Genomic DNA, 27,127 nt, shown 5'->3' on the forward strand with positions numbered 1-27,127 from the left:
TCTCTCATGCCACCACCTTGTCACTTGCAATCTCTCAGATTTTCCCTTCACTCACCAGGAAAGTTTATTCCATGCCATGTTTATTTTTTTTAAAAAGATTTTATTTATTTATGAGAGACACAGAAAGAGGCAGAGACACAGGAAGAGGGAGAAGCAGGCTCCATGCAGGGAGCTTGATGTGGGACTCGATCCTGGGTCTCCAGGATCACACCCTGGGCTGAAGGCAGTGCTAGACCGCTGAGCCATCCGGGTTGCCCCATGCCATGTTTATTTTAAAATATCTTCCTTTGATTTTTCTTTTGAGGCAATTTCCCATTTTGCACCACATTTGCCTCCTTCCCCTAAGATCCCTTACTTTACTCATTGTCGCTGAATTCCTATTCTCTGATAGCTTTCCTAACTGGAAGACTTTATCATTTCTTCCTAAATGCCAGACATGACTTCCATTTTCTCAGAAGGCCAAAAAATACACAATTGTTTTGCTTTAATAGGCAAACACTATAGATATTTGTTAAATGTTAGTTCAGCTGCATTAAGTCTGTATATATATAATGAGTGCTAAAGAGGAGAGATGATCTCATCTACTTTGTCTATATTGAGTGTGGCAAGATATATACAGATAATTTATAAACTTATGTTTGAGCATGGGAAAAAATTAAATATCTTTAGCTCTGACATGAATCATGTATTTCCATCCTTGATTACAAAATAATGACATACACCCATTTATTACACCAAAGTTTAAATACTCATCAAAATATTTAAATACAGGGGAAAAAAAAAGTGGCTATTTCACATTGAAATCATTATAAGATAGCTGATGTCATTCCATATCTAGTTTAAAGTACTTATTCAAGTAAGGCCGTGAAATGCTGAAGAGAAGAGAGGCACAGTGGAGGAAAGGAAAGGAAAGGAAAGAGGGAGAAAACAAAAATATCTTTTAAAATTCTGAGTAAATGATTCTGTGAATAGTGGCATTTACTGTGAGAAATTTCACACACACAAATCCTGAATTGTGCCTTTGAATTTTAAAAAGTATCTTTGTTTTGCACATTTCTGAAAACATTTCCAGCTTGATTGAAGTTTCCTTCTGACTTCATACCCAAATTATTAACACCCTATTACATGTAATAATACTACATCTATTCTCCTTTTCTAATAACAACCACATTATTTTAGACAAATTATGTCTATAAAAGCAAGTATTCATTTTTTTTTATTACAAATATACCCAAATTTCCAAATGTAGAAGGGTATAATGCCCATGGAAAGCACTATGCTTATTCTAAGAATACAGCCACTTCTCAAAATAGCTCTAGAGATTTTTGTAATCATCTTGGGTTGGTAAGCCACAGAGGAAAACCAATCTTGTTACTTTACAGAGCTCTCGTTTTTTTATATACATAAAAGAAAAGTGGCATTACTCACCTGATTCAATCAATGTGACTTCAAATTACATTTTTGGATGCATTTAAGAATCATATTTACCTCAAAAGGCAAAGATTTTGTACTATGCAAGTTATTTCTTTTTAATGTGAAAGTACTCTGAGAACGGCATCTCCAAAATGATTAGAGACAAAAGTAGCAAGTGAGAGTAAGGGTAAAGTTTAATTTTGGTATACAGTTTTCAACAGCCACATTTCTTTATGTTCATACTTCTACTTGCCCTTCAGATGGTCGATTTTATGGCAACAAGACACAATTTCAAAATTCTGAAATGGTTTAAAATGGGATAGGAGTATAAAATTTCCCACAAAGATTACAGGGACATGGGGTGGGAGGGAAGTACACCAGAGTGTGTAAAGATAAGAATTTTTCGTTCCTAACCTAAGCAGCCAAAGCATGTCTCAAAGGTGCAAGTTCTAAAATCTCAAGTTTTGTTGAATGCTGGTGATTTAGAGGGCCCTTCAAGTAATCCTGAAGATCTCCATTCTTTCCTGAAACTCTGTATTTAGACAAATCCTGGTGGCATTCAATGATTTTTGTGTGTTCATTTCACAGTGTGATACCTGTAATATGAGCTTAGCGGTAATTGTGAATTCTATTTTTGTCGTTTTTTGGCACTTACAGTTCACAATGCTCGGTTGTGTGGTTTGATATTGTTTTAATGTTTGCATTTTACATTTGGCACTTTTGAAGAAGGGCACAGTGTCTCCTATGTTGTTTGGGGGAAGTGGTAAGCCTCCCCCTTTGTCTCTCTCTCTTTTTTTTTAATGTTTGCCTTCGTGAAATACACGGTTCTCCCCCGGAATCCTGCATCATTAAACGCAGCAGGTGGAAAATTTGCCTTCACCAGCTATGCATCCCGAGCCTTCTTAGAGGCTGGCATCCCCGCCTTCACACTTCGGCTGCTTGACCGCTGCAGTCACAGGCCCCGGGGGACCCTCCCTGCAAAAAAGCACGACGGGGTTCTTTCGCGCCCACACGGCCACATCCCCCCGCATCCCGCTGGCAGGGTTGGAAGGTGACCTCCCGCTGCGAGCTCGCAGCCGGTTGGCACAGCGGTTTCGGAGGCGATCCCGGCTCCTGGCCCGCAGGGCTGGGCCCTGGCTGGGCAGGAAGGCGTCCACGTTCCTAGGCCGGTAGCCCTCTTCCCGGCTGCGTCCCAGGAGCACGGAAACGTTGGGGTTGCGAACGGCGTAGATGACAGGGTTGATGGCCCCGTTGGCCCAGGTCAGCCAGACGGCCGCCACGTTGAGGGGCGAGGGGGCCTGCGCCGCGGGGGCCTGGCGGGCCGCGGCCAGCAGCACCAGGCAGCAGTGGGGCCCCCAGCAGCAGACGGCGAAGACGATCATGACGAGCACGGCGGTGGCCGTGCGCACCTCGCCGAAGAAGCGCAGCACGCGCGCGTGCGTGGTCAGGGGCCGCACGCGCGCGTCCGACAGGCGCACCGCCCTGCAGATGTGGTAGTGGCAGAAGCCCATGAGCAGGAAGGGCAGCAGGTAGCAGGCCACCACCAGCCCCACGCTGTAGGCCGCGCCCAGCTGCGCGGGGTCCGGGGACGTGCGGTACAGGCAGCCGTGGAAGCTCTGCGCCGCGGGGGGCGCGGGGGGCGCGGGGGGCGCGGGGGCCGCGCGGGGCGCGCGGAGCAGCTCCCAGGGCAGGGAGAAGCCCAGGGCCGCCAGCCAGGCGCCCGCCAGCAGCTGCAGCGCGCGGCGGCGGCCGAGCTTCTCCCGCGGCGGCCGCACGATGGCGCAGTAGCGGTCCAGCGAGACGAGGGCCACGCTGAGCGTGGAAACGATGCCGAAGCACGAGCTGAAGAAGCGGCTGGCGGCGCAGAAGCCGCGCCAGGGCCCGGCGGCGGCGGCGGCGGCGGCGGGGACCGAGCCCCCCCGCGGCGGCGTGAAAAGGTCCAGGAAGGCGGCGGGCAGGCAGAGCAGCGCCGTGAGCAGATCCGACAGGGACAGGGAGAGGATGAAGGCGTTGGTGACGGTGCGGAGCTGCCGGTGCTTCACGATCACCGCCATCACCGCGCAGTTGCCCAGGCTAGACAGCAGGAAGATGAGCAGGAGCACGAGCGCCTGGGCCGCCACCGCCGCCCCGTGCGACAGCAGCGGCGCCGCCGCCTCGGGGCCCGGCGGGGACCTCCCCGCCGCCCGGGGCCCGCCGCCCCCGCCGCCCCCGCCGCCCCCGCCGCCCGCCCAGGCGCCCGTGCTGTCGCCCCCGCTCCCATCGCTCTGGTTCCCCAGCGCCGCGGTGCTCAAGGAGAGCACGGCGGCAGCCGTCGCGGCGGAGGAAGTCCCGCCAGGTGCGCCGGCCGCGGAGGGGCCCCCGGGGGGCGGGCTGCCCGACGAGGCCATCCCCGCGGGCGGCCGGCCCGGCGGCGGCTGCTCCTCCTTGGGGCCCCGCGGCGGCCGCGGCGGCGCTCATCCCGCACCGGGGGAGGCGGCCGCCAGCCCGCGGGGGGGTGGGGGCTCGGCCTGGGGCTCGGGCCGGAGGCCTCTGCCGGGAGTCGGGCTCGGCGGTCGCCTGGGACCCGGCGGTGCCCTGACGTGGCTTCCAGGCGTTGCCCGGGGAACGGTGTTTACGCAGGAGCGCGGGGCGGGCCGCCGACCCAGGGCCCCCGAGACGCCGGCCCGCCGCATCCCCTCCGCGAGCTCGGCCAGCCGGCGGGGCGGGGCGGGCGGGGCCCCAGAGGGGACCAGGCACCCTCCAGAGGACCCTCCAGAGGCCCAGGAAGAGCGGGACCCGCCGTCATGTAAACGACCGCATTCGACAAGGCGTCACTCTCCATCCGTCTCGTTGGTTACCGATGTCCTACAAGGAGGCCTCTGTTGCGGACCTCGTGCTTCCTGCTGACGTTTCTGGCACCCGCAGGCAGGCAGGAAAGCCACCTAGAACCCGAAGTGAAAAACAGTCCAAATCCGGAGATTTCAACTTTAGGGGCAGGATAATACAAACCAGGTGTTCTCAAACTGGAGCGTGCAACAGCATCAGGTAGAGGGGGCTTGTTAACATACAAGAGACTGGGTCTAGAGGGATCCCGGGGGGCTCAGCAGTTTAGCGCCTGCCTTTGGCCCAGGGCGTGATCCTGGAGACCCGGGATCAGGATCGAGTCCCACCTCGGACTCCCTGCATGGAGCCTGCTTCTCCCTCTGCCTGTGTCTCTGCCCACCCCCACCTCTCTGTGTCTCTCATGAGTAAATAGAGTTTTAAAAATCTTAAAAAAAAAAAAAAAATTAAAAAAGTGACTGGGCCTAGCCCAAGTTTCAGGTTCAGTAGGTCTGCGGTCCTGTCCAGTATTTAAATTTCTAACAAGTTTGTAGGTAGTGATGATGATGTTGCTCGTCTGAGGACCACACTCTGAGAAGCACTAAGGTAGTGAGCTTATTAAAGTGCACATTCACTGGGTGACTGGGAGTATGACTGAGGTTGGGCCCATGAATCTAAACAGCACGGGTAATTCTGATACAGCTTCTCTGAGGAGCTAGGATATGGGTCCAGGAGGCAGCATGTCATCTTGTTTTCAAGGGCCTAGACCTTAGGACCATTACTGGTTCACACATGGGGGCAGGAGGGTAGAGAGCCACTGGTTCCTTGCCCTCCTGGCAGCCTTCCTCAGTCCTCTGGAATGTAGTATGTTTTGGATCTAAACTACTACCAGCCAGGGAGTCACCGTTGATGCAGCTCCTGGCATCTGGCTGGGAGATTCAGGAACAGAAAAGGTCCCGCCTGCCCAGGAAAGCTGCATCCCGAGTTTCTGAGCATAGCCTCTAAAGGGGGGGAAATGTGATAAACCCTTACATTCTCTAAAACGGTGGTTTGCAAAATTTGGACCCTACACCAACAGCATTAGCATTACCTGGGACCTTGTTAGAAATGCAGATTCTGAGGCCCTGCCTGAAATCTACTGAATCTGAATTCTGGGGGTGGGGCCCAGCCATATGCCCTGCAAGTGATTCTGATGCACAGTATAGTTTGAGAAACACTGCTCTAAAGAATGACCAGTACATCTGCAGATCTTAGAATGCACTGGTATTAGTGCTTGGGATACTTATTTCAGTGAGGAAAATTATCTTACTGGAAATTTGCAGTATGAATAGAAGTTTAAGGTGGCAAACTAATGCATCATAGTATTGCATTATAGGATGTTTAGCAGTGTCTCTAGCCTCTGCCCACAACATGGCAGTAGTGACAAAAATGTCCCTGAGGAAGAGAGGATGCCCACAACCAAGAACCACTGAATTAAGATGAATATATATAATAGATGAATTTATTTTTATTTATTTATTTATTTTAATAGATGAATTTATTTAGCAAATCTCTGTGTTAGGTTTTCAGAGATAACAAGGATCTCAGCCCAAAGAAGCTTACAGTTTTAGGCAAACACAAATATATTACAGTATCATAGGTGTTGTTAAAAAATATAATGAAATTCTATTGAGGTGACTGACTTTTCTTCGGGTAGCTGATGAAGACTTCACACAAGTGGTGACATTGGACTCTCCAAAAAGAGAAGACAGGGAAGGACATTTGATTCCCGTGCAAAGTCTGAAGGTCATTGCCTGAGTACCTGACTCTTGGGTGCTGGTGAGTGAGGTTAGGGAGTGAAGAGAGAAATAAATCATAAAATGATAAATGATAAAGGTTGATTGGCACGCTCTTACAAACACTTCACGTGCCACATTACAGATTGAACTGCATTGGGGCAGATAGGGTGCTGGCACTAGCCATTGATCAATAGGAGTTGGAAGCACGGGAAGGCCATGGTCAGGTATGGTTCAGAAAGACAAGAGGGACCTCACACACTCCTAGTTTTCTGCCTGCCCTGTTTGCCTCAATGCCCCCTGCCTGTTCACCCCCCATCATTGGCCTCTAAACGTTAGAGTCCATCAAGGCCTGGTCCTCGGCAGCTCTGAACTGCCTCCCTCATCCTACACCCAGAGTTTGAAAATGATATATTCATAATTCCATATTATATCTCTTGCCTAAGCCCTATTGCTTGTTTTTTAATTTTTAAAAAGATTTTATTTATTTATTAGAGACAGAGACAGAGAGATAGGCAGAGGGAGAAGCAGGCTCCATGCAGGGAGCCCAATGTGGGACTTGATCCCGGGTCTCCAGGATCACGCCCTGGGCTGAAGGCAGTGTTAAACTGCTAAGCCACCAGGGCTGCCTACCCTATTGCTTGTTATATGGCATCTTCCCTGGATGTGCAAAAGTACCCAAACTCAACATGACCAAAATGGAACTCATGATCCACTTTCCCTAAAAACCCTTGGTCCTCAACGTTTTGTATCTCCGAAAATGGCCCTATCTTCTATCAGGCTTATATGGTGAAAACTTAGAATCCTTTCTACCTTAATTCCTCTTCCTCACCGTAGGAGAATCTGGCAACAAGGAGACCAGTTAAGAAAAGTCACTGTAATACCCAGAGGAGAAATGACAAGACTCTGAATTAAGGCATAGTGAAGAAGGAGAAAAGATTTTAAGGAGGTAGTATATGGACTAGTGTCTTTGGATGTCAGCAATATAAACAGGGCACTATCTCACTTAAGCAAAAAAGGCATTTATTGGAAGGATAGAAGGCATTCAAATTACAAAAGAAAAATCTAACAGCTAGCCCCAAGAACAAGAGAAATCAGGGCAGGGATAGCAGATAGAGATGCAGAAACTAATTGAAGGTGATCTCTTTAAAGCACTATTGGACTAAGTCTACTTCAGCCATTTTTCAGACTTTCTGTCATTTCTCTCAAGATCCCAGGTCCAGCGAGAAAGAATCTGGCCATCCCAGCTAAGGCTGCATGCAAGGGATGGGTAGTTTTCCACAGGAAAAAGTGAGTGTTGTTGCTAAAGTTAGGGGAAGAGAATGATGCTTGCTGAATCCACAGACATCTGCAGAAAGACAAAAGGGCATGAACAAGGAGCCAAGGATAAATCGTGAGTTCTGGCTCGAGAGCTGGGGGTACCATTCATTGGGGCAGAGAATACAGGAGGTGGGGCACATTTTAGGAGGCAGATGAGTTTGACTTGTCCACCAAGTAGTAGACCTGCAGTATGGCTCTAGACCTTAGAATTTAGAGATTTGGAAGTTGTCAGCCTCTCTCTAAAAGCATGGGCATGAATGTGATGGTTAGGGTCAGGGTTAGAAGAAAAATTAAGAATTAAGAAGCAGGTAAAGGGAGAAAACCAGGCAGATGAGTGAAATATTTAATGAGGCATACGGGCCAATTGAGAAGTCAGAGGACTTGTGTTTTGGATTTTCATTTTGTTTTGCTTTTCAAAGTAAGGTCATTTTCTCAGCCTCTTCTCAGGAAAGTTGCTGTGACCATGAGGTCACCTCTAGGCGGAGAGCTAATAGGCTCCTCATGTCTTTTAGAGTGAAAAGAAGGCTCAACTGTAAAGCTTAGATCCAAATGGGTAAAATAAATTGGTTAAAGAAGTTTTGCTTCTCAGATGCAGTCCTACCGGTAGCATCAGCATCACCTGGGAGCTTGCTAGAACTGCCCCCCACCCCCGCCCCAGACCTAATAAATGTGAATCTAGTTTAAGATCCCCAAGTAATTCATACCCACATGTATGAGGCACATCATCCTAAGGAGGGATGGTATGGAATTTGTGGGTTTTAGGAGTTGAAGAGGAGGGTGCCCCAACTCTTATGGAGTCTCTAGAGGACTTGGAGCAAAACTCATTGCAACTTGATGGTGATGAGGAGATGGCCCTGGGCCCACCCAGTTGCAGCACTGGTGGGTACTAATGAAGACTGGGTACTAATCTAGTGACCTTGAGAGCTTCAGTGTTTCTGTGACTGACCCAGCACCAAGGGCATGGAGGTGCTTGCTCTAAAGTGTACCACACTTCCCTGCCAGGAGTGTGCGGCAGCACCCACCACGCATTGGGTAAAAACCCAGGTGACTGTTAGATCTGGCAGTTAGGTAGGTCAGGCATAATTTCCAATGAATAATGAGGTAGAAACCAAATTACAATAGTCAAATAACAAATGGAAGAAAATGTACCCAATGAGCAGAGTGTCAGGAATGTAGAAATTTGACTACAAAGGGAAGGAAACGGGTGACAGCAAACTAGATACGGAAGCAGACAAAGGAAGTTTGTGTCATTTTGTTTATGACAAGCACATTTAAGTACCTAGAGCTGAGAGATCAGTGAGGGGAAGCAGGTTGGCTTGAAAGGGGTTAATTGATGAGGAAAGACCCTTCCAAGGATGGGAAAGGATAATTGTGAGCAGTATTTAGAAGGTAGACTCAAGTAGGGCTTTGTGACTGGTTAGTCACATGGAGGTGTGGGGTGGGAGTTCATTTCCCTAGTGTTGACTCCAAGAGAGATGGTGACATACAGAAGAGGTGAATATCACTGCGAGGGTTTCACTCTGGTTTGGATTAGAATTTAGGAAAATATGGGCAATATCTACTTTTTAACGTAGGTAAGTTATTATGACTTGTGAAATTTGGAGAGAAAATAGTAATTCTGTTTTCATTTTATTTTTTAAAGATTTCATTTATTTACTCATGAAAGACACACACAGAGAGAGAGAGAGAGGCAGAGACACAGGCAGAGGGAGAAGCAGGCTCCATGCAGGGAGCCCAATGTGGGACTCGTTTCCGGGTCTCCAGGATTATGCCTGGGCTGATAGCAGCACTAAACCACTGAGCCACCTGGGCTGCCTCTGTTTTCATTTTACAAAGGAAGTACAGCAAATCTCCCTAATGTGTACAAAATTTCTTACCCATAGTAAACTAGTGGTAGTGTCATTTTTGAGGATAAATGGTACCTTTACCACAGAATTTTATAGAAAATGAGTGGAAAACATTAGTTTTTGTATAATAGGGAAATCAAGAACATTAACTATAAAGTTACAAAGCTATAAAGCTTTCATTTTAGTCTGGTAATTCAATCACAGACTTAATAACTGATGATGAAACCAGTTAAAATTAATTACTTATTAGCTTCTGTATGCTCAGAAAAAAATACTTCACAGGAGTCTACTGACTATTGGGAGCATCACATATTGAATAACTTTTTAATACTTCATTTTATAGTGACTGAAAAATCACATTTTATTTATTTATTTTTAAAGATTTTATTTATTTATTTTAGAGAGTGCAGGGAAGAGCAGAGGGAGAGAGAAAATCTTAAGCAGACTCCATGCTAAGTGCAGAGCTTGACTCAGGGCTCCATCTCACAAGTGTGAGCTCATGACTTGAACTAAAATCAAGAGTAAGACACTTAACTCAGTGATCCAATTTATTTTTAACTGGTTCACAGACAATTAGCTAGCAAAAATTAACAGTTAACATTTATTTCAAGTTTTAAATCTGGCACGTAGTTGATAGTGTATGAGACTCACTCTACTGTAGTAATTCATTGATTCCCACTGTGTTTATAATGCAGTAATGACACAATCCCTTTTATAAGAGCCTTAAAGATATAACAAAAGTCTGATTATTCATTGGTCTTCTCACATCAGCTTATGGCACTTCAGTTACCTTGGAGTAGGAGCTGGACTTTGCAGCCCGCAGAACATCCTGGCAGCAGCTGTAAGTGACATCTATCCAAAGAAGCTGAACCACCCCAATTCTTCCCAGGCTATGTATGCTAAATGTTGAGTACCTTATAATAATCCATCCTCCTTACATCCTGCCCATGTAGGATGTACACGGCATCCTATGTACAGGATAGGATGTCTTTGACTCAAAAACTGGAAGACTGAAATAATGAACTTGTAAGAGTCATTGTTATGAGGGCTACAATTCAAACTATTATTCAAAGAGCGTCTAAAACAAACAATTATAGTAAGTGGCATAGTGTAATATTTAAAAAGTAACAGGACTAAGGTATGAATTTTACCTTATATGTTAATAACTACAAAAATATTCTGAATTTTCAGCATTTTAAAAGCTAGACCTAAGTGGCATTTATACCAATTACATGTGCATGTATAATGATTATATTTAGTCACAGCATAATATTTTATAAAGAAGTCATACAGTTTCATATCATTTTCCACATCATTCAGAAAAAGCTCTGAAAAGCTTGAAGAAGTCACTTGAGAAGGAATCCATCCCTCAGAGGGTCATCATCTTCCACTATAAAACTTGCTGTACCTGTGTAATGGGCTTGTCCAGAGACTTCCACGATAACAGCTTTAAAATCCCCACATTTTGCTTCCTGAGAAAAGATGAAAGGAGTATAATATCAAAATATTGCACTCATGTTCTGTCTGGCCCAAAAGTCATCATCATCTTGATTTCTACCATTTTAAAGAAAACTCAAAGATGGATCTTGTAGGTAATGGAAGGTTTTTAGGGAGAGTGACATGATCAGGTTTGTGTTTAGCTAAGTTTAGCTGTAAAATGAGAATAAATCTGAGAGGAAAGCAATTAGAAACCTAGAAACTTCTTCAGAGGTAACCTTCATTCATTGACTGACTCTAGAGTCATGAGGACAGATTTTAGGGAAGATGAAGAAGAAGAGAAGAGAGCTACTTTGCAGGCAGGACTGGCTGGCCCAGGGACTAGCATGTGTGGGAGGTGAGGAGGAGGAATGGGCTCAGCATGGGCACAGCTCCTAGTTGGGAAGTGAGGCAGGTACTGCCATTAATCAAGATAGAAAATGAGACAGGAGGAGCATGTTCAGGGGGAAGGAAGAACTTTCTTTTCTTTTTTTTTTTTAAAGATTTTATTTATTTATTGAGACAGAGAGAGAGAGAGAGAGAGAGGCAGAGACACAGGCAGAGGGAGAAGCAGGCTCCACACAGGGAGCCAGATGTGGGACTCGATCCCGGATCTCCGGGATCCCGGATCTCCAGGATGCCGGATCTCCAGGATCACACCCCGGGCTGCAGGCAGCACCAAACCACTGCGCCACCGGGGCTGCTGCCCAGGAAGAACTTTCTAACAGTCATTTTGAGATGAGTTTGGTGGGCAGTTGGGAATACGAGTGTTAGACTCAGGAGAGAGGCACACAGTAGGCATGGGAGGGATGAAGGTTTGGGAGTCCTCATCAGGGTGGTTGGGAGTGGGTCGAAGCCTCACAAGCGGGTGAAATTGCCCAGTGGCATCAAAATACAGATGAGATGAGAAGGAAACTAAGGCTGAAATTCTGGGGACCCATAAGTGGAAGGACAGGGACAGTGAGGGGGGCAGGGGAAGAGACTGAGAAGGTACCATCCAAGAGCTTGGAAGAGTCTGGACAGAGAGGGAGGGCACATGGTGTGGGTGAAGCTGTCCCGTCAAGTAGAATTATTAACTATAAAAGAAGTAACTTCAAATCTTATTTACAGAGTATCCTTTTATTTCTTAATATTTTTAAAGATTTATTTATTAGAGAGAAAGAGAGAGAGAGCACTTGAGTGAGTGTGAGTGGGGGAGGGACAGATGGAAAGGGAGAGAAGCAGACTCCCTGCTGAGAGCATGGAGCCTGGAGGGGCTCACAACCTGAGATCATGACCTGAGCTGAAACCAAGAGTCTGATGCTCAACTGAGTCACCAAGGTGCCCCTCATTTCCTAAGTTTTAAACATGAGGATAACTAAATCTTATGATTAAATGTCAGTTACTAGATTAGGCAACTGGGTTGGGTTGTCACCTATCATGTAGCCTCTGGAGAGCTCCATGGTACACTCATGTGACAATGAAAGTGAAAAACAAATGTCTTAATGTTAATGCATACCAAGTTTTGACCTTGTGGACCTTTGGAAAGGACCTTAGGGATGCCCACAGTTTCCTATCCACAGTTGTAGCTGATCAGAAGGTTTTACAGGCCTGCTTTAAAGTTTTCTTCTCAGAGCTGAGTGAAACTTACTGAACACCCAACTCAGACCTCTTCAGTTTCCAAAGTAATACACAAATAAGAAGCTAAGGGTGTCACTCACCCTCACAGCCTTCCCTGTGAATACTGAGCCAGTTGCACTGCTTTTAAAGGCTCTGGTCTGGTTCAGTTCTAGAAGGCCTTTGTGATACTGTAAGGCAATTCGGGCTGTCACTCCTGAGCCAGTAGGACTTCTGTCAACCTGTTTCAGAATAAATGAAGATAAGAGTGTTCACAGTGTTCCAGGTCTGTACACTGGCTTTTGTCCCAAACATTACAGTTTTAATACCTGTTCATCTGCAAACACACAGATGTTGGTGGTTGGTTCCTCACTATAAGTGTCTTTTCCATCTGTTAATATAGTTCCGTACAGAAAGGAAAGGTCTTCACTCTCAGGATGATTAATTTTAAACTACAAATAATAACAAAAAAAGTATCATATATAAATTGTCATGTAAAATTACATGTAAAATAAATATTTTGATTCAAACTTATTTTTATAAATAATGTAGATGGGGCACTCTTAGGCTTCACTTTTAACTCTCATTTTAAAAATACCTTTTGAGTCAAGGCAGTAAATGATGTCTTTATCTAGATAAATAAACATGGTTTTATTGAAGTTATGATTCTTTTCAAACTTTAAGTCCTTTCTAAGGAATTTGTCCTGCATATAGCCTCTACTAAAGGAACAGTCCTATTTTATACACATACACACTCCAAATGCTCACACTCTTTGAAGCACTGACCCCAGGATGGTTAAGCTACAGACTGGCCATGGCTGCTCAAACAGGAGAGGCGATGGCAGTCATACGCTCACTTTCAGGAGCTTGAAGGGGATAAGGTAGAGGAATCAGACCGTGAACATCTAGAGACAGTCTGATCAGATTTAATGAAATCTATTTTGTGATCTATAATTGACATTTATTATTTGCAAGTTTTGCAGAATGACCACATAAAGCAAAGCATATGTGTTTCAAATTAGTGAAATACTTTTTGATACATTTTCTGTGTGTGAATAACCACAAATTATACTACTATGTATATAATTAAAGTTAATAAGTTATCTATTGACCATTTATTATAGGCAGGCACTATTCTAAGTCCTTTGCACATAAGACTCCCAGATAGTCTTGCTATAGAGCCCAAGATTGTAACCAGTACCTTGCTTCTAGTACTATTAATAATTTAAATATATAGATATTTAACTTTTCTGTGTAGACATGTAATTTATATTTCTTCTCTGCCGCAGAGGAGAGCACTTGTTATGAAAGCAGTGTTTGTACTGACCTGAGCTTTGACTGCTTCTGTCACTGTGCTCGCAGCATCCACAAGGTCCCTTGTCTTTGCAGAACAAACGTCAAGGCCTAACTTTTCAGCACTAACAAATGCATAAAATGCCCCACCATATGCAATGTCTACCGCCATCTTTCCATGACCAGGAACATCCACTAAGAGATCTAAAAAAGATATGTTTGAAAATAAGTTTGTTTATAGTATTTTGGCAATACGATGCACAGCATTTTTAATATGTGTATTTTGGTGGAGGGGCACTTTTTCCTATCATAAAAAGGAATGAAGCACAACTTCATTTTTAAAATGAGAAAGCATCAAATGATAATAGACCTTTAGCTGAGTGCATTGATTTTTAACTTAATGATGCTTGCATAAGTTTTAGAACATCTAATGCCATGTTTTTCTTAAATCATATATACTTATTTTGTTAACTACTCTGAAGGTCTTTGCTAGGAAACCTCATAGAGGCAGAGAGAAGAGAAATTCTGGGACATCAACCTGTGAAAACTATGAAGGAAATTGTAAGTCCACTCTCATACTGCTAGGAATTGCTGAATATAGGATTTTTGATCCTATTCACAAATTGGCTTTCTTCAACTGTAATGTCAAAACAAAGTGAAAAAAAAAAAGGTTTTTCTGTGTAAGTTATATATATTTATCAGTTCCAGGCTAGCCCAGAGTCCTTTTAACAAATGATGTGTCAAAACAGAGCAAGTTTATAATGAAGAAGGTAAAATATGCCTGTAAGACAGCAACCATGAATGAAACATGCCTTTATCTTGATGCTGGTACAACATAAAAATCAGACTTAATGAAAGGAGTATGAGGAAGCAGATGGAGATAAGGGGCTGCTGGAAGCTTGGAAAGCTAAGCTAAGTGTAGCTTTGGTGTTTTTGTGTGTAAAATGGAACTGCTATTGACTTCTGAAAGGACTGTTGTGTGAATTCCATGTGATAATGTGTGGGGTGTGCTTGGCACAAATCAGGAGCACAATAATGTTAATAGTAAGGCCAAAAGTTTAATTTCCAATCGGAATAGGGTTCCTATTTTATTTTATTTATTTATTTTACTTATTTTATTTATTATTTTATTTTATATGAGGGGGAGAAAGCACAAGCAGGGTGGAGGGGCAGAGGGTGAGGGAGAAGCAGGCTCCATCCCAAGACCCTGAAGTCCTGACCTGAGCAGAAGGCAGACACTTAACTGACTGAGCCCTAGGCACCCCAGGATAAGGTTCTTAAGAGGATAATTTCATTTGCTAATTACCATATTCTTCTCCCAATTTCACTTATTTAGTTACCATTCAACAAATATTAATTGACTACCTACTGTTCTAGCACTTGAATACAGTAACAAAACTAAGTAGTTTACATTTTAACACATTGGAATGGAAATGAACTCAGCAATCCTCTGAGGTGGGTACTGTTGTCATCTTCATTTTGTAGATGATGACCTTGAGGCATGGGATCCCTTTCACAAGGTCATCATGATGAAGAGGGGCAGAGCAGTGACCCTGAACACTATCAGTCTACTCTTGTAGCATTTTTCAAAATAGAGAATTTAGGACTTTTTTAAATGACTCAGAGTGACCATTTCTGCTCACTGACTATTGTATAGTCTCACAGTGATGCTCTCAGTAGCCACTGTGCTTAGAGATTGGCTGCCCTGCCCCAACCAGCCCTGAAAAATGATATAGTTGGTGATCCTACTGCTAGCTGTCATTTCCCACAAATCTAGAGTGCTTCCAGTCTGCAGCTGGGGTTGCCTAGGGAGAAATAGGATAAACCATTTAAACTGCTGAGATTTTTGAGATGCAATCCTAAACAAACTCCTGTCTATCTCAAGTGCCATTTCCCCCCTCCCCCGCCCCCAATGCAGATATTATACCATTCTCTCCTAGAGGCCAAAGTGCCATCAATTTCTGCAGGAGAATTCTTCATCAACTTGTGTGTTTTAGCTGTCTGAGGTTGCCCTAAGACTGACATATGCCTGGGCTATTACTGCATCTAGAATCCAAATCCTCAAGAAAGATCAAGATCTAATAGAATGCTTATAGCAGCATTGTCAACAATAGCCAAGTAATGGAAGGAACCCAATGTCCATCAACTGATGAATGTATAAAGAGGATGTGGTATATTCATACACAATGGAATACTACTTAGCCATCAAAAAGAATGAAATCTTTTTGCAAATGATGCCATTTGCAATGATGTGGATAGAGCTAGAGTATATTATGCTAAGTGAAATCAGTCAAATACAAATACCATATTATTTCACTCGTGGAATTTAAGAAACAAAACACATGAACATAGGGGAAAGTTAAAAAAAAGAGTAAGGGGCAAACTGTAAGAGACACTTAACTATAGAGAACAGGGTTGGAGGGGAAGTGGTGGATAGGGAGATAGGCTAAATGGGTGATGGGTATTAAGGAGGGCACTTGTGATGAGTGCTGGGTGTTATATGTAAGTGATGAATCACTGAATTCTACTTCTGAAACAATATTACATCATATGTTAAGTAAAATTTAAATAAAAACTTGAAATAAAAAAAAAGATCTAATAGAATGATTTGCATGCATTGAAGACTTATGAGAAGTGATAACCCTATTCCTGAATTGACCAAACTAGCTCCCAGGTCACTTCCAATAATGACTACCTTGGAGAGATCTCCCTCTTTGTAAGGATTATAGTTACATACATCCTGTTTTACATGACTAGGCTTTGTGCTAGGGAACCCACCAAAACTTTTTAAAGGGTCAGCACACCTGCAGAACTCTTAACTAGCAACCCTGTATCTTTCTGCCACTAGGAATGTATTTTTTAAATTTCTAAGTATCTTGCATGCTCTCATTTAATTTCTCACCAAAAACTCAATGAGATAACAAATGAAAAAACACAGGCACATAGAGGTTAGTAATTTGATTAGCTTTAAGGGGTTGTCAGGATTTGGACTCAATGTCTGTTCCTGTTAAAGAGTAAGAGCAGGGGATCCCTGGGTGGCTCAGCGGTTTGGCGCCTGCCTTTGGCCCAGGGCGTGATCTGGGGGTCCCGGGATCGAGTTCCGCGTCGGGGTCCCTGTATGGAGCCTGCTTCTCCCTCCTCCTGTGTCTCTGCCTCTCTCTCTCTCTCCCTATGTCTATCATGAGCGAATTAAAAAAAAAAAAAAGGCAGCAACATCTGTATGTTCCTAATTTATAAACTGCCTAGTCCATCCATTCTTATTTCTTTCCCAAAGAAGTGGGGAAGGCGCTTTTTATAGGTGAGGAAAACAAGACAGGGTTTAGTAACATTTCGGGTTAGTGTCTACTAAGTGTATTCTGAAGCAGCTCATGAACCTTGGTACACTAGCTGTTCTTTGCACTTTCCTTGCCCGGATCAGACTTACCCAACTGTGAAATCTCTAGGAATGTCTGAAAGTGGGGGAACAGGCGCTGAATAAGGGAGACACGGAATTCTGTGCTCAAGGCTCAAGATCAAGATGAACTAATCTGCGCGGTAGTCGAATTGCACGCCTCGCACAAGTATGCAAGACTAAGATGCTGACACACACTTGCATTGATTTTGAGTAATCCTTTTATTAATTGCAAAGGCTCGCGGGTGGGTTAATTGCACTGCGTGAGTCCCAAGCCAGACAGACAGACAGCGTGGTTAGTCGCTGGGAGGGTGCCGCCCGTTACCTGTGGCCAGCGCGAAGGCTGGGACGCTGTGGAAGCGCACTGGGCCGCGGCTGCGGCCGTCCTCGCATTCCACGAAGGCGGCCACCAGCCCGCACGGGCAGTGGATGTTGACGCGGGCCTCGCGGGCGCCGGCCGGGGGTGCGGGCACCAGCCCGAAGTCGAGGGCGAAGCGGCCCAGCGCCAGCACCGCGTGGCCGCACATGGAGCTGTAGCCCTCGTTGTGCAGGAACAGGACGCCCAAGTGCGCGTCCGGCAACTCGCTAGGCACCAACACGGCCCCGTACATGTCGCGGTGCCCCCGCGGCTCGAACAGGAGCCGCCGTCGCAGGTGGTCAAGGTGCTGGCGCATGTAGCGCCGCTTGGCCAGCAGCGTGGGGCCGGCCACCTCCGGACACCCCGCCAGCACTACGCGCAGGGGCTCGCCGCCGGTGTGCATGTCCACCACCGACAGCGCCGGCGTCCCCGGGCCGTGCGGGGGCAGCCGCGGCACCGCCAGCGGCCTCGCCATCGCCTGCGTCCGGGAGCCCCGCCACCTGCCCGCCCGCGCGCGCCCCCGGCCTCCAGCCTCCAGCCTCCCGCCCGCCCGCTCGCTCCTCGCGAGAGGGGCGGGGCCTCGGGGCAGCCGCGGGGAAGCGCGGGGGCGGGGCTTCGGTGGTCGCCTGGGTTACCGGGAGGCGGAGCCGCCGGGGCGGTCGGGGCCCGGATGTCCGGCGCTGCTGCCGGGGCGGCTGGTCCCGGAGCTCCTTCGGGGAGACCTGCGAGCGGCCCATGGGTGAGTGTGGGCGCTGAGGTCCCGGGAAGCGTTCGTCTCAGTCCCCGCGCCGGCGACTCGGGCTCTGCCCCGCGGGCGGCCTCGGGATGGCGGCGCATCCTCGTGTGGCGGGCCCTGGAGGTCCCCCGGGGGCGGGGCGGTCCCGGCGGCTCTCGGGCTGCGGCGGAGGCGGGCTGCGCGCCGGGACCAAGGCCAGGCCGGGGCCGTTCGGGAGGTCGCTTCAGCCCCTTTGTTTTGGTCTCTTGGTTTAGCATTGGTGAGGGTTGACTTGAGACTTTAAAGCGCGGGCGTAAGTGCCAGCAAACAGGAAGGGAAGCGGAAGCTAATTGCCTGCAGGACTCTTGCCCGCTGCAGCATCAGACCTTAAGTTTAAAGGCCCTTCACGAAGGGACAAGACCGTTGCAAAAAAAAAAGGGGGGGGGGATCTTAAAATTTTAACCACCCTCCGATAAACGGAAATGGGAGGGGAAACTGAACGGACACGGCGAGTGGCCTGTGCTGAGCCGTTTGGTCTGTGATGAGCTGTTGTTTTTAGTTTACCATGGTGGTTTTCAGGCCTTGGGCTTTAAGAACTTTAGATTATTCACATTCAGATGTATCTATTTCAACATCCACTAAATGCAAAATCCATGTGGAAGAAGCCTCCAATTGTTCAGCTTCTGTCTTCTCAAAAACTCTGAAAATTCATTCTTGTCTCTTAGTTGCTTAGGACATAGGTGATTACAATTGATTAAAAATGAAGTGCTAATTAAGGTAAAGAAGCCCATGGGTAAGAAGTCAGAAATGTGGTAAAAGTGAAAATGTTAAACCTGAGACCTTGTAGTGGGTGCTATTTCTGTTGTTTCTCAGCAGCACAAGGAGAAAGAATCAAAAGCCTACTTGACTTTGAAAGGAGAAAGGGCATTGTGGACCAAGCGGTCTCTAGTGTGAATTCATGAAGAATTTGGGAAATTATTCAAGAATAGTGAAACGAAGGAAAAGTTCTTCTCTACTCGCAGGGTCTTCCAGCTGGACTGAAAATTAAATTTACATGAGACAGATTAACAGGAAGAAAAAAAAAAAAACCTGCCAAGTTTTATTATGTGTGCATGAAGGCCCAAGTATGGTTTTGAGACCTAAAGAACTGACCAAGGCAGGCAGTTCTATAATGCATTGCTGACAAAGAAGCAATTAAATTGTGAGGAATTTACAAGAAAAGGAAAACAGGTGTTTGGAATAAGGTAATAGCTTAGTGAAAAAGTAACAGGGCTTTTTTTTCTGCAGCTTTTTTGACTTTAAAGTCATTAACACTGGTAATAAGGATGTCTTTTTATGTCTTAGTATAGGGAGGATATTTTTCACGTGGGAGATTTGTTCTCTGCTTTCAGGGGGACAAAGGAGGGCTGAGTGTCCTTGCCACTCTTGTTTCTTAAGTAACTTTTACTTAAAATGATCAGTATGCCAAAGTGGGACGTTTTGAGAGCCTGCCCTTGGCCCCCACAATAGTCATAAAATGCATAATTTTCTAAATTAATTCACATTTGACCACAGTTGTTTTGGATTTATTCTCCTCTAGGCTTGTAGGTTCTTTGAGGGCAGAGACTCTTGTTTGTTGCTCTGTGGATCTTTAGAAATCCCTAGCCATGGAATCTGATACATAATGATGCACATTTATTGAATGAATGAAGGAAATCGGATGTCTCTGATGGAAAAAAAGAACTCCTTTAATAACTTCTCTAGGCCCCCCCCCCCTTTTTTTTTTTTTTTTTTGTAAAGAAGAACTTTATATTTTGCACAAGGCTTGAGAGCAGGGGGTTGATTCTAAGGTAGTTGTTCCCAGATATTGGTCAGAGGCCCAGGGACGACCTTGATGAAATTTTCACCTGTCCTCAACAAAAATGACGAAATGTAGGAGAGTAGAGTAAGCTTTTTGTAAAGGTGAATTTATTTACCTTCAATACATTTACCTCCTATTTTGAAATTATATCTTTTCTGCTTTTCTGGTATTAAAATGTGTTCTATTATAAACGAAGGTGATATTCTATGTGTCTCTGTGTTTGTGTGCACACTTAATGTTCTGACTGGGCAAAATAAGAGGTGGTGATCCTCTATTAGTTTTCTAAATAAAAAATGAAAATGCGAAAGTCTAGACTAATCGAGGGGGACCAGCTGCTGGAGCCATTGGAGACATAATAGGTTAAGCTTTGAATTCAGGGGGTAGATGCCACTCTACTGGTTGAGGGGTCTTAATCATTAGGAATAGCATTAACCACGAGGTTGCAGTATAACTTTCTGCAGTGTCACAGCGTAAAAGGGGAAATTTAACTTTAAAAATAATTGCATCTTTAAAAATAAAAACTTTTGTCTAATATGTATCACTTCTTATTGAACTGTGATGAGATACTTATGCCAAGTTCTTCAGCTGTTAATATATTATTTTTTATAATCACAAAAGATGTTACTTTACTGGCATTTGTTTTTAAAAAGCTGTCGATATTCAACCAGCATGCCTTGGACTTTACTGTGGGAAGACCCTATTATTTAAAAATGGCTCAACTGAAATATATGGAGAATGTGGGGTAAGTCTTAATTTTAACATTTGAATGTTATTTCATTGCTAAATTCTCTTTGCTTTTGAAGTATTTTCAAGTGTAAAATATCTTTTTTCTTCAATATCCTCATTAATTTATAAAAATGAGGCATTAATAAAATTCTTGTCATATTGTCCAAAATACATCTTAACAGTCACAGTTAAGTATTTTTAAAAACATTTTATAATTTTATAGTAATTTTTAATTACTTATTCTATAGTGCAGTGTCTTGGGCAGTAAGTTAATATTAAAACTCCAGAACTTTTCTCTGCAATTATTTTTATATAGCATTACTAAGTTTATGATTTAATGTTAGTCAACTATTTTAATAACTTAGCAAAAGGAATCTTTTGAAAGAGTGTTATACAGATGAACCAAATACAATGTAGATTTCTTTTACGTGTGCACTTTCTTTTTTATTTCTACAAGATGCGCATATATATATGTGTTTAAACTGAAATGAGATGTCTTTATAGAATGACTTTGGGATATTAATATTCTAAAATAATATCTGTACATAAAATACTGTTTTTATATTGTAGGTATGTCCGAGAGGACAGAGAACAAATGCACAGAAATATTGTCAGCCTTGCACAGAGTCTCCAGAACTTTATGATTGGCTGTATCTTGGATTTATGGCTATGCTTCCTCTTGTTTTACATTGGTTCTTCATTGAATGGTACTCGGGGAAAAAGAGGTTAGCACTTTGTGTGAATGTATCTGGATGGACTGATGTTAGAATAATGATAATTTAGAAGATCTTATGAAATAATTTTGCGGTGAACCTGTTTTTGCTTTATATTCTGATTACTTCTGACTGTGGCAAGAGAACTTAAATGATAAGGCATGCCTCAGTAATTATAAAGGGAAGTGTCCTTTGTTTTACTCTAAATGATCTTGAAAGAATTTTCATTTCTCAATTGCAGTCTTTATGGGTTTTCTACAAAGAATTGATTATGATTACAAACTGTATATTGAACAAATTCTTTGTGATTTGATTTAATACTAGTTATATATAATGAAGTTAAAATGATATAGCTGCAACCTAATTATGAAAACTGATACTAAACATTAAATCAACATGCATTTATTGAGCTCTGTGTTTTATGTTTATTTTTTTATTTATTTATTTATTTTTTTTTGTGTTTTATGTTTAGATCAGGGGAGGAGGTAAATAACTGATGTGGTTTATAGTCATAATCTTATAGAGAAGACAAGTGTGTGTACAACTAATTATAATATAAATCAGTTTTTAAATATGAAGGGCACCTGGGTGGCTCAGTGGGCTAGGCATCTGACTCTTGGTTTTGTCTCAGGTCATGATCTCAGGGTCATGGGGGCCAGGCCTACAGCCTGCATGTAGGCTCTGTGCTCAGTGGGGAGTCTGTTACGAGATTCTCTCTAAAATAAATCTATAAAAAAAAAGCATTATGAAGGGGCAGCCCCGGTGGCGCAGTGGTTTTAGCACCGCCTGCAGCCTAGGGTGTGATCCTGGAGACCCTGGATTGAGTCCCACATCAGGCTCTCTGCATGGTGCCTGCTTCTCCCTCTGCCTGTGTCTCTGCCTCTCTCTCTCTCTCTCTTTGTGTGCCTCTATGAATTAAAAAAAAAAAAAAGGCATTATGAAGAAAATACTCTGGAATCACAAATAATATAAGAGATAAATTGTGCCTGGTGGAATGTGAAAGACTTCAAAAGAACATTTTAGGGGCGGCCCCGGTGGCGCAGTGGCTTAGCGCCGCCTGCAGCCTGAGGTGTGATCCTGGAGACCTGGGATCCAGTCCCACGTCGAGCTCCCTGCATGGAGCCTGCTTCTCCCACTGCCTGTGTCTCTGCCTCTCTTTCTCTCTGAGTCTCTCATGAATAAATAAATAAAATCTTTAAAAAAAAAACATTTTAGGCAGAGGAAATAGCAGGAACAGTGGCATGGAGGTATGAAATGTGTTGCTGTATCGAAGGTGGGACTGGAAGTCTGGGTTGGTCAGTATGGATGGCTCATCAGAGAAGGGTAATAAACAGGAGAGTGGGGAAAGTAGATTGAGACCAGAATGTGAAAGTATGTTTGTTTATTTATTTGAGAAAGATAACGTGCTTGCGCGTGCGAGCAGAGGGAGAGATACAAGCCGACTCCACGCTGAGTGTGGAGCTTGATGGCAGGGCATCATCCCTGAGATCATGATGTGAGCCAAAACCAAGAGTCAGTGGCCTAAAAGACTGAGCCACTCAGGTGCCTCCAGAATGTGAAGGTTCAAGGAAGTGAAAAAGTTTATACTGGGATTGAGGAGCTAAATTAGTATCTTCTCAGTATCTTTCTGCTTTAGGTCCTTTCCCTTTCACCACCTCTTCTCTGCCTCAGATGCTCTCTTCTCCTTCTGACTACAACTTTTTACCTAGCCGCTTTTTTTCCCTTCAGATTTCAGTTTAAATTATACCCATAGAAGACTTCATTGACCCAATCTACAGTAGGTCTGTCCCCCTTATTTTTCTTTTTTTAATAGCATTCTTCATTTTATTGGTTTTGTTTTGCATTTAGCATTCAATACAGTTTATGGTTAAGTTTATTACCTCCCATCTCCCGATTAGAAGTCTGTGAAGGCAGTGTCCATCTCTGTTTTCCATGGAATCTCCAGAAACCAGCACAGCAGCTGGCACATAACAGGTGCTCATTTAGTATTTGCTGAGTGAATGATTTATTGGTGAAGGTTTTTGTTTAGAGAAGTAGCATCACTGGCTGTATATTTTAGGAAAATGACTTCTGTAGACGGTAGATTAGAGGTGAGGCATATTAGAAGACTTTCCAAGAAGTAGGGATGGCTCGACTCCAGTAGTGTGGATGGTAGTGGAAAGGATAGGCCTATGGAAATAGAATTAGTAGTTTTCTGGATCCTACCTAATAAATCCAGGCTGATTATTTATCTTGGAAAAGCATTTGTTCTTTTTCAGATTGAACCGTGAATAGGTTTTTTAAAAAGTAGCTCTCATCTTTTAATTTCTGTTTAGAACGATGAGAGATGGAGGCAAGAAAGGAGATGTGATAAATTGAAAGCTAAAGTGGAATAATTGCTCAGCTAGTTGGTTGGAACTTATCAGCCATAAGCAGGGAAGAGATGGGGGTATAGAGATGTAACTTACCAAATGCATTTGAATTAAAACATCAGGTATGTTTGGAGGGAGAGTCTTGGAGCAAAGGGTGGGGTTTGGTTTGAGGGTAGAGCCGAGGAGTGATTAGTGCTCAGGCGGGAAAAGCAAGTGGGTTTAAAAAGAAGGAGTTTGCATAATTTAGGTATGCTTTGCCTAGGAAATTTGCAGCAGAGTACATAAGAGCCATCATTTGCATTTTCCTGAGATGTTGCCCTTGTAACCAAGGAAGTAGAGGTCTACTTGTCTCAGGCTAGACCAGAGTTTCTCAACCTTTTATTCATTGTCACTTCCTTAAATAAGGAGCCTTTTTAAATACTCTTTTTTCCTAATTCCACCTACCCCAATAAAATTTTAATGTCATAAATGTTTATCTGTTTATGTTGTATATGCATCTATGTGCTATATATATTTGTGTGCATCCTATATATATAATATATATATAATACATATATAATACATATATAATATATATATATAATAAATATAAGATTATTTTATCCCCAAGAGCCAATTCTTTCCCTCTTAGGAGTGAAGTCACCCATTGAGAATGCATGGGCCAGACTCTCAGCAGAACTTTCCTTTCTGGTACTTTTGCTTTCCCCAGAGTTGAGTATTAAAATTTTTTTTTTTAATTTGTTTTTTTTTTTAAAGATCAAGGCAAAGATAATCAAAATTTCGTAATTTTATGCAGTATAGTGAGAAGCTGTGCTTCTTATGTGATTTGTTCTTATTTGTTCTTATGAAAAGTAATTCATAACTTTTAAGATGTATTCATTCAGCAATCATTAAAGATGTTTGCAATATGCCAGATGCTGTACTGGGTTGCCAGATTCAGAGATGCCTGAAATGTGGATGCTCACAGTCCAGTGGTTGAGATAGACAAGCCATCACAATATTTATGAGGTTCCAAAATAGAGGTTTTTGGAGCATTTTAAGACTGGAATATAGAAGAAAGAAATTAATTTTGCCTCCTCAAAATAGGGTGGTGTCACAGAAGAAAAAACTGACTTTAAGCTGGACTTGAAGAGTGAGTAGATTTTGATAGGAATTGAAGAAAGAGCGGGAAAAAGATGTGCAAAAGTAATGGAGGCCAAAAAGCACACAGTATATTCAAGAAATGAGAGCTGAGTGTCCTATGAGAAATAAGGACTAATGAGACCAGGATATAAAGAGATTTGGGGCTACAGGAATCTTAGGAAATATTCATTAGACCTGGGGATAGCTCCAGAGCTGTTCTTAAAGGATACACAGCTTGCCAGATAGGTAAGTGAAGCATGCCCACATGTGTGGAGCCTTGGGGAGAAAAGGAAGGTAGCATGGGCAGGATATGTAGAAAATAATGCTGGTAAAGAGTATTTTTCCTGAAAGACAAGTGGGACTCATTGAATAGTCTAATAAGGGGAGATTTAGGATCTGATTTTGTTTTGTAAAGATTATGTGGTTGGCTGTAGACAGACTGAAAGGGGGCATGATGAGAAAAGAGACTAGTAAGGTTACAAAAGTAATAGCAAGAAATAAGGAGGTTGGGATATTGCTTCGAAAAATATGAATTCTATAAGGAAGCAAAATACTAGATTATATTATCTGAAATTGTAAATGTTTCTTTACATATTCACTATTTCCAACTGTGTAAAATCATGCAGGAGTTCTTCCAATAATATGGGCTAATTAGGAGTTCCAAGTGACACTCCTGCAAGAAATAATTGAAGTTTGGAAAAGATAATACTATTTAATACATTGCTGGTCTCACGGGAGATGGGATATCTCCAAGAATTCTCTTTTTTTAGAAAACAAACCAACCCACCCTAAGCTGTGGCCAGAGTGACAGAGCAGACAGTAGGAATGGACTGTTGCCTGCAGTTAATTGCTGCCAGCAGCAGGTACTGAATCTGAGGCAGCCAGTGTGAAGCTTGGACTCTCAAGAGGCTGAAGCCCAAGATGGTAGTGGGTAGCAGATCCTCTTTGCAGCTTCTCCATTCTCAGTTTAGGCCCATAAAACTCTTACTCATCAGTATTTATTAATGACTGTATACTCCATGATAACCAAATAAAATCACTATGAGAGTGGGTAGACAAACAATATAGTTATGCTTCCGAAGGACTGCAGAGAATGGGTTTTCGGCTATACACCATAAAACTGCTGCTTGTATAGTGCTTAAAGAAATGAAGGATGTAGTCCCAAAGATCTCCAAGAGTCAACAAGAAATTATTGGGAATGAACAAACAGATTGGTTTGAAAAAACAAAAAGAACTTCTAGAAATGAAATTTTTAAAATGGTAGGTCAGCAGATTAAACAGTTGAAGGCAGAATTAGTGCATTAGGAGATACATGTATCTGAAGAAATAATGCAATGCTGAGAGAAAAGGAGGTAGAAAACAGGAAATACATTAAGAGAAATGAAGCATAGGTTAAGAAACTAATATGTGTCTGTAATACCTGCTGGGAATCTAGTTAGGTTCAATTAAACATTATCTAGAGTCTACCATAGGTCATAACAGGCACTAGTTTACCTGGAAGGAACACAACTTGCCTACAAGGCAGCATCAACTTTTGAAGCAGTTGAGCTCAGCTGCAGGAAGATAAAATACACACTTGAGTGGGTGTGGGAGTCCAAGCTTAAGGTCTTTTGCCCTGAAGGAGCCAGTGTTTCTGTAACCTTTCCACGTAAGTATAGCTGCCAGAGTCCTGCAAGGGACATGCCAGTTATAAGAATTGCTGAAGTCAAACCAGACCATGGTGTCCCCATCAGATACTTATTGCTTATTTATAGTTCTCCTCAATCCAGATACAGTTGGCCAATCAAGGAATTGTTCGTATCCTAAGTAGTGTTGCCTGGCAGTAAAGTTGACATTTTACCCTTCTTTGGCTTCCAGAGAAACTGAGCTAGAGTTAACTGAAAGAGTCTTGTGTAAGAATGAAAAGTTTTATTAAATTTGTGCATAGTTTCTAATAAGAGTCTTCAGAAAAAATAGAGAAAATGAAGGAGAACCAACATTTAAAGATATATTTGGATTTTACAGAAATCGTGAAAAATAGATTTGCAGAATTGCTTCTGGGGAAGCAAAACACATTCCAAGCAGAATAAAGAAGAAATTCATACCTATTCACATTATAATTAAACTGGAAAACACCAAAAATGGATAATGGAATGGGCACACAGAATATTATACAGCAGTGAAAATGACAACTTTAGGTATAAACAATACCATGGATAAATCTTGGAAATGTAATTTTGAATGGAAAAAAGATGTGTATCACTTTATAGTGTTTAAAAATAAGCAAAACTTGGGGTGCCTGGGTGGCTCTGTCACTTAAGCATCCAACTCTTGATTTTGGCTTAGGTCATGATCTCAGGGTGGTGAGATCAAGCCCCAAGTCAGGCTCCATGCTCAGTGGGGAGTGTGCTTA

The 27,127-nt window shown here is 43.4% G+C and overlaps 4 protein-coding genes across 9 annotated transcripts in view; 1 reads left to right on the forward strand and 3 right to left on the reverse strand.

Moving 5' to 3' along the window:
- Positions 1 to 1,589: 1,589 nt before the first annotated feature.
- GPR135 (G protein-coupled receptor 135) lies at positions 1,590 to 4,234 on the reverse strand. Its single transcript, XM_072837744.1, has 2 exons — positions 4,150 to 4,234; positions 1,590 to 3,865 (listed from the first exon to the last, which is right to left on the reverse strand). The coding sequence occupies exons 1-2, from the start codon at positions 4,232 to 4,234 to the stop codon at positions 2,316 to 2,318; spliced, it is 1,635 nt and encodes a 544-aa protein (XP_072693845.1). The 3' UTR covers positions 1,590 to 2,315.
- The window catches only part of JKAMP (JNK1/MAPK8 associated membrane protein), a 39,022-nt gene continuing 16,019 nt past the window's right edge, over positions 4,125 to 27,127 (forward strand). The window contains exons 1-7 of one of the 6 annotated variants that reach the window (XM_072838776.1): positions 4,305 to 4,437; positions 5,909 to 6,030; positions 7,198 to 7,380; positions 9,926 to 9,995; positions 14,002 to 14,080; positions 20,474 to 20,565; positions 21,120 to 21,274. In XM_072838776.1, coding sequence (XP_072694877.1) covers positions 7,310 to 7,380; positions 9,926 to 9,995; positions 14,002 to 14,080; positions 20,474 to 20,565; positions 21,120 to 21,274 — 467 coding nt within the window. In that variant the 5' untranslated portion in view covers positions 4,305 to 4,437; positions 5,909 to 6,030; positions 7,198 to 7,309. Of the gene's footprint in view, positions 4,438 to 5,908; positions 6,031 to 7,197; positions 7,381 to 9,925; positions 9,996 to 14,001; positions 14,081 to 17,872; positions 18,008 to 18,859; positions 19,228 to 20,441; positions 20,566 to 21,119; positions 21,275 to 27,127 lie in introns of those variants that run through there. The other 5 variants (XM_072838775.1, XM_072838780.1, XM_072838778.1 and 2 more) reach the window with 5 other exon arrangements.
- L3HYPDH (trans-L-3-hydroxyproline dehydratase) lies at positions 9,685 to 17,777 on the reverse strand. The gene is made up of 5 exons (XM_072838782.1): positions 17,236 to 17,777; positions 13,554 to 13,723; positions 12,556 to 12,678; positions 12,331 to 12,468; positions 9,685 to 10,626 (listed from the first exon to the last, which is right to left on the reverse strand). Exons 1-5 carry the CDS (start codon positions 17,741 to 17,743, stop codon positions 10,501 to 10,503), a joined length of 1,065 nt encoding a protein of 354 aa, XP_072694883.1. The 5' UTR covers positions 17,744 to 17,777; the 3' UTR covers positions 9,685 to 10,500.
- CCDC175 (coiled-coil domain containing 175) overlaps positions 13,585 to 27,127 on the reverse strand; it is a 96,634-nt gene continuing 83,091 nt past the window's right edge. The window contains exon 21 of the mRNA XM_072838771.1: positions 13,585 to 13,723. The gene's annotated coding sequence lies outside the window, so the exon portion shown is untranslated. The remainder of the gene's footprint in view (positions 13,724 to 27,127) is intronic.

The sequence above is a fragment of the Canis lupus genome, chromosome 9 (assembly GCF_048164855.1).
Source record: "Canis lupus baileyi chromosome 9, mCanLup2.hap1, whole genome shotgun sequence".
NCBI lineage: Eukaryota > Metazoa > Chordata > Mammalia > Carnivora > Canidae > Canis > Canis lupus.

What these genes read in the sequence shown, in the direction of transcription:
- L3HYPDH (XM_072838782.1), bottom strand. Translation starts at nt 17,743, where the DNA reads ATGGCGAGGCCGCTGGCGGTGCCGCGGCTGCCCCCGCACGGCCCGGGG. An exon ending in AGCCTTCGCGCTGGCCACAG is followed by an intron (nt 13,724 to 17,235) that starts GTAACGGGCGGC and finishes TATCTTTTTTAG; the next exon opens with ATCTCTTAGTGGATGTTCCT. An exon ending in TCACAGGGAAGGCTGTGAGG is followed by an intron (nt 10,627 to 12,330) that starts GTGAGTGACACC and finishes ATCTTTTCTCAG; the next exon opens with GAAGCAAAATGTGGGGATTT.
- GPR135 (XM_072837744.1), bottom strand. Translation starts at nt 4,234, where the DNA reads ATGGAGAGTGACGCCTTGTCGAATGCGGTCGTTTACATGACGGCGGGT. An exon ending in TCTGGAGGGTCCTCTGGAGG is followed by an intron (nt 3,866 to 4,149) that starts GTGCCTGGTCCC and finishes GTGCGGGATGAG; the next exon opens with CGCCGCCGCGGCCGCCGCGG.